The 9,783-nt window shown below is 38.5% G+C and overlaps 1 protein-coding gene across 1 annotated transcript; it reads left to right on the forward strand.

The window, feature by feature from the left end:
- The first annotated feature begins 3,160 nt into the window (after positions 1-3,160).
- LOC149014972 (U-box domain-containing protein 44-like) lies at positions 3,161-8,453 on the forward strand. Its single transcript, XM_089155423.1, has 4 exons — positions 3,161-3,532; positions 4,160-4,729; positions 4,826-5,135; positions 5,940-8,453. Exons 2-4 carry the CDS (start codon positions 4,175-4,177, stop codon positions 7,550-7,552), a joined length of 2,478 nt encoding a protein of 825 aa, XP_089011549.1. The 5' UTR covers positions 3,161-3,532; positions 4,160-4,174; the 3' UTR covers positions 7,553-8,453.
- Positions 8,454-9,783: the final 1,330 nt, after the last annotated feature.

Genomic DNA, 9,783 nt, shown 5'->3' on the forward strand with positions numbered 1-9,783 from the left:
GGGGAAATTCTTGTGACATTTGAAGATTTTGTATCATTACAAAGTCTTTTATTGGTGATTAGTCAACAATAGTTTATATCTGAAAAAAAAAATGATTGGAACATGATCCAATTGTTCTTCTCTGTTTTCTTTCGGTGACAGAAAATGGATCAGATATGCATCTTTTCTTTCAATGTTTTCTGACAATTCATGTGTAGAGAGGTGGACCACTGGGGCTGGATATCAGCAGTATTAATGCAGATGGCCCTTTTTTTCTTTTTTTTTGGTATGAAATTAATCCATTCAGCTAGAGAAAAATGACGTGGGGACACAACTAGGATTGTCCAACCACAAAGTGGTAGTCAAGGTTTAAAGTATCGGTATCGAGTATCATATCAGTCAAGTGATTTTAAGAGATGTATCGTCTTGTATCGAGTATTATATCGCTCTGACTAATGCATTTTAGTGTAATTCAATGGAGAGATATATCGTGATGTATCGTATCGGTTGGGTTAAATATGATCGGCTAGTATCGCATGGTATCGTGAGATAATTTAAACCTTTGTGGTAATAGGTCAACATGTATCTTCTAGAATAGACAGGGCCACCTTTGCTAGACTATCGGCTGTTACATTGGCCTCTCCAGGAACAAAAGAGAAAAAACACAAAAAGAAATTGGCTGCAAAGAGCCGAATATCATAGACCACCCCTTGAGAAGTCAAGGGGGCCAGCTGGGCCTTTTGAGTTGTGCTTAAAGTGGTTTTCATATTTCAAAGTATCTGTCCCCTCGTGAACTAAATAAAAAAAAATTTAAAAAATAAATAAAAAATAAAAAAGAAGAAAGAAAAGAAAGCCCTGGTTTCAAGGTCTTAGATTGCATGTTTTATGTGTGAATTGAATTCTTGTACCTGGCTTTGAAAGTTGGTTGAATTGATATATATTTTTTTTATGAATGACCTAAATGACTCTTATTTTGAGATTTGATGGAAGCAAACGGCTTAGATTTGTCCCATCACTGATCTCCAAAAGGAGATGCAGAGGTATAACCCTGTAGAACGAAATGACTTGAACTAGTGGAGAACTCTACAAATCTATACCTTATGTTTTTTGATTGAGTTATTGTAAGATTTAGCGAATTTTCCTCTGGGTTTTGAGTGAAAATTTTCTAATGTCATTTTGATGATTGGTTGAGAAATCTCCATCATAATCTTCTTTCTATATAACAAAAGTTATTTTTCTAAGTTATAAACATAGCACACATGGCAACTTTGCCTTTCTAGCCAGAGAGTCAATGCAGCTATTAATCTCCCAAGGTTTAATAAAAAAAAACTTACAATCAATAAATGAAATGCTTAATACTTTATATCCCATGAAAACTTTATTCTTAATTATAAAAAAATTGGAATGACAACTATTCTTTCAAATTTTTTATTATTTTAAATGAAAGTATCATTTTCTCCTTATGTATTCTCATTATTTTATTTCAACGTCATTAGACAATCTCAAAAAAAAATTAATTAAACATAAACAATTTCAAGTGCACATTATTCCCTCACGAGTCACCAACATATTGATATTTATCTACTCTTTTCAACATACCATTATTAGTTTATGTCTAAAGATAACTGATTTATTTCGGAGAGATTTTAGTAGTACTTGTCATTGATTAAGTCACATATTACTAAAGTTCAAATTTTAAAAGTGATTACTTTATATTAAGGGATAGGGACTATTACACATACCATGAAGCATTAAATCCGTGACATTTTTGTTAAGAAGTGTCAATTCTCGCCAAAGCTTTAGCTCAAACTTTGACTGACGTAACTTCAAAAAACAATTACATCAACCCATTAAATCTGAATTAATTTTAGCAAACCCAAAGGAAGAAAAAAATCTAGATTATTAGATCCTTTTTTCTTATGATTTCCACATTTATTTGACCTCTCATAATTAAAATATCTCCACCATATTTTGATGAGTCTTCATCATTAAATATGTTTTTCACACTTTAGTATCAAATTGGCATGTAATCTTACCCCAAAAAAAAAATTGGCATGTAAAATGCAAACATGCAAGCCAATGTAGATCCTTCTCTCATTTAAAGAAATAGCCCTTTTTACCAATTTTGATGACACTATTATTTCACTTGGGTAATTTTTTTTTATTTACAGATAAGTAAGATTATTTAACAAAATTAAATTATATTTGAACTTTTAATATTCTATTATGAAATATTGATCTTTGTCAACTGAGTTAATCCCTTTGTATTTTTGGGCAATGAATTTTGTGTATACTACTTAACACTCCTCACAACATATTTAGGAGGGGATTTATCTTTGAACACATGACAAAGTGGATCTCGTCTCTTGAATGTGCGGTGGAAGGTAAAGGAATCAGCATGGGCATTTCTAAAGTTTCATTGTAAAAGCCCATTTTGAGCATTCTTTTGGATCATTATGTCCTTGTTCCCAAGTGAAATATCGGTAATGAAAATTTTAAAGGTAAAGACAATGGATAGAAAGTTCATTGTAGCCCCCTCTCCCCGATGTTGAGTTCTGGCTCTACCTTTAGAATCAGCTCTGAGAATTTACATGTTCCACCTTTTATTTTTTTTGGTCCATACTTTTTCCATTTATTAGGGAGGTATAGATGTGTTTCGGGCATAATAAAACAGTAGTGGCAACTTCTTTTGTAGAGGTAGTAAAACTAAGGAGATCTTGACTCGAATTTCCACCCCCCCTACATCTCTCCCCCTTTTTTCTCATCTCCTGGCTTTTGGGCCCCAATCCTTTATCTCTCGTTGATTTTGCTTTGCTGGTGCGCAGCACTTGCAGCAAATGGTCAAGATTTCGTCAATTTCCAGAAAGTGTGAATGCAGGATTGGTGGAGTAGTAAGATTTATGCTTCTCAGTGGAAAGGTCATGAGTTCAACCTTACGGACGACAAAACTCCCCCTTATGATATAATCAAGGTCCACGCAAGACCGGATGAACCTCAAATACAAAAAATAAATTTTTTGAAAATGTACAATAGAAATCTTGATCTCTGACACAAAAAATCATAACCCACCCATACAGTTGCTGTCAATCTTTGTCAATTTCTTTTACCAGCGTTGTCTGCATCATCTGTAATTACATACTTACATCCCAGTTCCCCATTTTACCTTCCAGGGTTTCTCCTCTTCGTCCCCACCTTGGGGTTATCCTTCTCTGATCTATCTGGACAAGCCAATGAGTGACCATGGAATTGAAGTCAAACTTTCTCAGTTTCTATGTTATTTCCTTTTACTATTTCTTATTGCTTTCTTCTCCAGTAACATTCCCAATTTCCTTCCAGCCTTTCTCCTTCCCTTCTTCGTCCCATGATTTGGGGTATCGAACAGTCGCAGAAGCCCCAAAACCCACCCCAAATCCCCAAATTCTCCATCGGTCTTGCCATGGTACCCTGCTTTTCGGTTGGGTTCTTCTTTCTATCTCCAGAAGAAACTTCTGCTATGGCAGACGAGTAATCTTTAGGGTTTTTCGTAAACTGCTGACTTGAAGATCATTGGAAGGTATGCTTTAATGGGTTGTACTTAATTTTGTTAGGGTTCTTTGCATCATGTTTAATTGATTTGTTGTGTATTGAAGTCAGGTAAAAGCCATGGTTAGGGTTAGCATTTTTGAAGTTGTCTTTATTCCTTATTGGTATTCCTTAGCAATAACCCTTTGATTGTTACTCTTCGTATGGCACTTGTTCTCCAACGCTAGCTCTAATTAACCTTGGCGCATTTGTTGGTTGAAACCGATATGTTATTTCCTTGTTGATCTTCCCAGCGAGTTGAAATCCCAATTAGTTGCTTGATTTTCTTTTTTCTTATTCTCTTATTTTTCATTATTCATATGTAATTGCAATTCAGTGTTTGGAACAGTTTATCTGATCTTAATGAGTTCTCTGGTAGTGGGTGAGGAATACACCTTTGAGGCAATGCAGAATACTTTTCCATGTTTAGGAGACTCTCTAATGGTTGGCTTCCATCTAGATCTATTTATATGTTTCTATTATATGTCAGAGGTGGAGCAAGTGCAGTGGACCATCTAATGCTTGATGGTTGTAGACTTATGGTACTGACTGATGGTTCTTTGCAAAGATTATTTCTAGCATATCTGACCTTGATGTAGTTTTATGTTTCTTCCTGTAGGCATTCCAAAAAGAGATGGCTGACAACTGGGATGAAACGTTTGACAGTGGCGACTACTCTGATGATAGCTACCAGTTAGACAGGACGCACATTGAGCCTATTTATGATGCATTTGTTTGCCCTCTCACGAAACAAGTAATGCGTGATCCTGTTACTTTGGAAAATGGACAAACTTTTGAGCGAGAAGCAGTTGAAAGGTGGTTCAAGGAATGCAAGGAAAGTGGTAGAAAACCTGTCTGCCCATTGACACATGCAGAGTTAAGTACTACTGATTTGAACCCCAGCATAGCTTTACGAAACACAATTGAAGAATGGACTGCAAGAAATGATGCTGCACTGCTAGATATTGCTAGTAAGACACTTTCTCAGGGAAGTTCTGAACATGATATTCTGCAAGCCTTGAAGTATATCCAGCACATCTGCCAGAAAAGCAGATCCAACAAGCATGTCGTTCGGACAACGGGTCTGATACCAATGATTGTTGACACGCTGAAGAGCAGTAGTCAGAGAGTTCGGCGTAAAACACTAGAAACTCTTTGTACTGTTGCAGAAGGTGATGAAGATAATAAGGTTGTCTGCCAGTTGCTTTTCTTTTGTATTTTCTTACATCATCTCAGACATTAATGTCGTTAGTTTTGGTTTCCTAATAATTCTCCTTTTTTCCAGGAAATAATGGCTGAAGGAGACACTGTGCGCACAATTGTTAAGTTCCTGTCTCATGAGCTGTCAAAGGAGAGGGAGCAGGCTGTATCTTTGCTATATGAGCTCTCAAAATCTGAGGTTCTGTGTGAAAAGATTGGTTCTGTAAATGGAGCAATTCTTATTTTAGTTGGGATGACTAACAGCAACTCGGAGAATGTTTTGACTGTCGATAAAGCAGAAAAGACCCTGGAGAATTTGGAGAAGTGTGAGAAAAATGTGAGGCAGATGGCTGAAAATGGTAGATTACAGCCTCTTCTTACACGTATCCTGGAAGGTGACTCTTCTATCTTTAGCCTTTCTAATTTCCTGCCTTTGACTTCATACAGATGAATTTGCTGAAATTCACCATCTTTTCTGCAAAAAATTGGAAACTAAGTTCTAATCTCATATTTGAGGCTTGTTATCAGACTGAGATTTCCCATGTTCGAATGAAATCTGCTATTTTTGGGGCAAAATTCACATGCCATGGGCCTGTTGGAATTGGTTGAAACTTGCTATTTAGTCAAAACTGATCAATATGATCAAATTTTCTAAAATATTGTCGAAGCCTGTTGATACAACTTGATATGGGTGCCACCTCTGAAACTTGGGAAAATTGAGATCTTGAATCATGATTAGAAATTTTCTAGGCTGCTCATTCACTTGGAACTAAAATAAGAAGTTGTCCAGGCTTTACAAATAGGCATCACAAATGTATGATGATCTCTTAATTTTTTCTTACAACAATTGGAGCTATGGCAGACACAAGGTAACACCGTTGTGTCAGGAGTAATGCAAGTTATTATTCTTTACTGAATACTATTTCAAATACCCATATCGTACATTAGTTTCTTGCTGCACTAGATTCACTATGATGTTGCTCTCCATGGATGGATATTTCTATTATCGAAATTGATGTTCAATTTGGCAACCTGAAGAAAATTTTAATGGTTAGAAATACTCTTGCAGTACATTGAACCACTTGACTTACGTGGTTTAGTTTATTTATTGAGTTCATTGAACCACTTTACGTTGATTAGTTTAGTTAAAATCATGCACTTAATGGTACTGCAGTCACTTACAATGGGAATTGACACAGGTCCCCCTGAAACAAGTTTGTCCATGGCTGCGTTCCTTGGTGATCTGGTTCTTAGCAATGATATGAAAGTCCTTGTGGCCCAAGCTGTTGGATCATCATTGGTCAGTATCATGGGTAATGGCAATGCGCAGTCAAGAGAAGCTGCTCTGAAGGCTCTAAACCAGATATCATCTTCGGATTCGAGTGCTAAGGTGCTTATAGAAGCTGGAGTTCTTCCCCCACTTGTCAAGGACCTCTTCATTGTTGGAGCTAATCAACTCCCTGTGAGGCTGAAAGAAGTTGCTGCCACCGTTCTAGCCAATATTGTGATTTCAGGCTATGACTTTGAGACCGTTGTGATCGGGCCTAATAATCAGACACTTGTCTCAGAAGACATTATCCATAACCTGCTTCATCTCATTAGTAATACTGGTCCTTCCATTGCATGCAAGCTTCTCCAGGTCCTTGTTGGACTCACCTCCTCTCCCACCACAGTTCTGAATGTGGTCACCGCCATTAAAAGTTCTGGTGCTGCCATCAGTTTGATCCAGTTCATTGAAGCTCCACAGAAGGACCTGCGATTGGCATCATTGAAACTCTTACAAAACCTTTCACCCCATATGGGTCAAGAGCTGCCTGATGCTCTGCGTGGTTCTGCTGGTCAACTTGGTAGCCTGATCAAAATCATCTCAGAAGACAATGGGATCACAGAAGAGCAAGCAGCTTCTGTTGGTCTGTTAGCTGACCTTCCAGAGAGGGACCTGGGTCTAACCAGACAGTTGTTAGATGAAAGCGCCTTTGAGTTGATCATATCCAGAGTTGTCAGTATCCGTCGAGGATCTGCTCGCGGTACCCGGTTTGTGACACCATATCTGGAAGGGCTTGTGCAGGTCTTGACGAGGCTTACATTTGTCTTGGGTGATGAGCCCAGGGCTCTTGCTTTTGCTCGTGAGCACAATCTTGCTGCATTGTTCATTGATCTGCTTCAAGCTAATGGGCTTGATAAAGTACAGATGGTGTCTGCTATGGCTTTAGAAAACCTCTCAGAAGAATCCAAGCACCTTACAGAACTGCCCGAATTTCCAAATCCTGGATTTTGTTCTGCAATCTTTCCATGTCTTGGCAAGCCACAAAGTGTCACTGGCTTGTGTCGGCTCCACCGTGGGACCTGTTCATTGAAGGAGACTTTTTGTCTTTTGGAAGGACAAGCTGTACATAAATTGGTGGCGTGTTTAGACCACCCAAATGTGAAGGTGGTTGAGGCAGCGCTTGCAGCACTCTGCACTTTGTTGGATGATGATGTTAACATTGAGCAAGGGGTGAGTGTTTTGTGTGAGGCAGAGGGAGTCAAACAAATACTTGATATCCTACGGGAGAAGAAATCTGAAATCTTGAGTCAGAGAGCTGTCTGGGCTGTTGAGAGAATTCTGAGGACTGAGGATATTGTAATTGAAATATCTGGTGATCCTAACGTAAGCACCGCTCTGGTTGATGCATTCCAACATGGAGACTTTCGAACTCGGCAGATTGCTGAGCGTGCTCTAAAACATATTGATAAGATACCAAATTTCTCTGGTATATTTCCAAATGCTGAACGTGGTGGGGTAGGCTTCTCACAGATGTCTGTCTCATGACGGCCAGTGATGGGTATTAGTCCCCTTCTCTTCTCAACTTCCCATTACATACCAAAGGAAAAAGGCTAGTGCATTTTCATTGTGGATTGAGAAGTGTGCTTGGTCGTCAGATGTGATCCCATTTGTCTATATTTGTTGGCTTTGATATTTTTCACTGGGGTTGATGGGCGAAGGATATGTTCATTGTTCTTGCGAAAATGCATTTGCAGGGTTTGCAGGGGTGAGCTTGCATTTATTACCATACTAGTGAAATGAACCGGCATCAAGTGGGATAGGAACTGGTGAAGCTGAATCTAATGTATAAACTGTCACTGCTGTTGGTTATCGTTGATCGCATTTCCAAGCAACGAATGCCGATTACAAAAGCTTAACAGGAGTCCCCTTTGACATCATGTAGTTGAAGCCAGTACCTTCTCAAAGGAAAGAGTGGATGCATCATTTTCTTGTCATCAGGTTTATCTATGGTTACATTGGTTTTGTCTTGCACTTTTCAGGCGTGTTGACAACCTTCCTAAATCTCAACTTTATAGCTTTCAGCACTATATCCTGCCAGTCGGAGGAGGCATCAACACTAAGAACCTATCATTATTTGATCCATGTCTAAAGCTGGACTACAATTTCAAGTATTCGAGGTTGGTTGTATGAGTGTCTCGCAGCCACATCTAGTCCAATTACTCCTGACGCTATTTCAACTTTCTCTCATCACTTCCACAACTCTATGCGTTAAGGAAAGAGCTATGACAGTGTACTTCAGCATATACAGTGCAAGTGATATTTGGAAGCTCACTATAGATTGTAAACATCTCATAAAGTTGGTTGTTCTGGTCACTGCTGATGACAATAAAAACACATCTCAGTTTTTCTGCTTCAGTATCACGTTTCAGCATTAATGAAACCAAGTAGTTTTTCATCGACACAAAAAAAGTTCTTTTTCATCCACACAAAAAAGGTACTCAACTGCAAACACGGATGATGCTCATTCCGAGTGTGGATCATCTCCCCTTATGAGAAGCTGACAGTTTTACAACCACAAACTATGTAGGGCTTACAAGTAAAAAATAATAAAATATATATTTTTAAAATTCTATCACTTTAATTCTATGGGCCGCCTGTAATAGCTGTTGGGGGAGCACAGTGTCGGGGGAGGGGGGGAGGCGATCTGGACTTGCTCATTCCTGCCCAATCAGCTAGTGAATGTAATTCTTTTCAATCCAATTGACACCTTGAATTAAAGAAAGCAGCAAGGATTGACATAGAAATATCAGGAATCACAGCAGTTTCCATCATTTTCTGAAGATACATGTAGTCTGTGTCCTTTTACTGCATGGAGCATCAATCAGAGGATTCCAGCTCCCCGAATAAGCTTGGCAGTTGGCTCCCTCTCCCAGCCATCTCTCCATGATTTTGAAGCAATCAATCCACTGATGAGAGTCTCGAGAGTATTAAATTTTGGTGCAGCTTAACAGGAAAATAACTAATGACCAGCCAATGTAGGGTTAGTAGACTAATAAGACAGATATTTATTAATGAAGAGATTGTAGGTACGACTCTTGCAGATAACATATGTAACATACCATCCCAATATATAAAAATTACTTGTTCTAGAAGAAGTTGAAAAAAATAACTATTGACCAACAATTCCAGTAATCAGTTTTGATGCTTCTTGTATATTCCCTTTGTGGCATGAGCCACTCATCAGGAGGCTATGGAAACCATTTGGAGGCCAATTGTCTCTCAGTTCCGACCAACAGCTTAGGAAAAAAGGCTTACTGTTTTTGGAATCAGGATCATCTCCCCGTCTAGGGCCGATGGTTACAGATCAGATGGTTCAATCCCAACCACAAAATCACATGTTTGGTTGTAACCCACTGAGTGATGAAATTTTATTTTTTAATTTTTTTAAAAAGTAATTGAGTCTGGATCACCTCCCAATCTGCTCCCTTTTGACAATTTTGAACCACAAAGTAAGAATGTAGGATCCATCCACTTGTAAATTAAAAATATTAAAAAACAAAAATCTCAATGGACTTATGGACCCATGTAGGCCCCACTCCCTACTCTCTGAGTCTCTGGTTCAAAACCGTCGAGGGAGAACGATCCGAACTCAGTTTAGATTATCTTAACCGTCTCCCGCCATTTCACTGGAGTGGATATCAGTTGAAAACGTAGATTAATTTTTGTGAAGAAAATGTGGGACCCTAAGGGCCCAAGGCTATCTTTCTGTCTGTAAA

The sequence above is a fragment of the Hakea prostrata genome, chromosome 5, assembly GCF_041222555.1.
Source record: "Hakea prostrata isolate BN-2017 chromosome 5, UWA_Hpros_2, whole genome shotgun sequence".
Taxonomy (NCBI): domain Eukaryota; kingdom Viridiplantae; phylum Streptophyta; class Magnoliopsida; order Proteales; family Proteaceae; genus Hakea; species Hakea prostrata.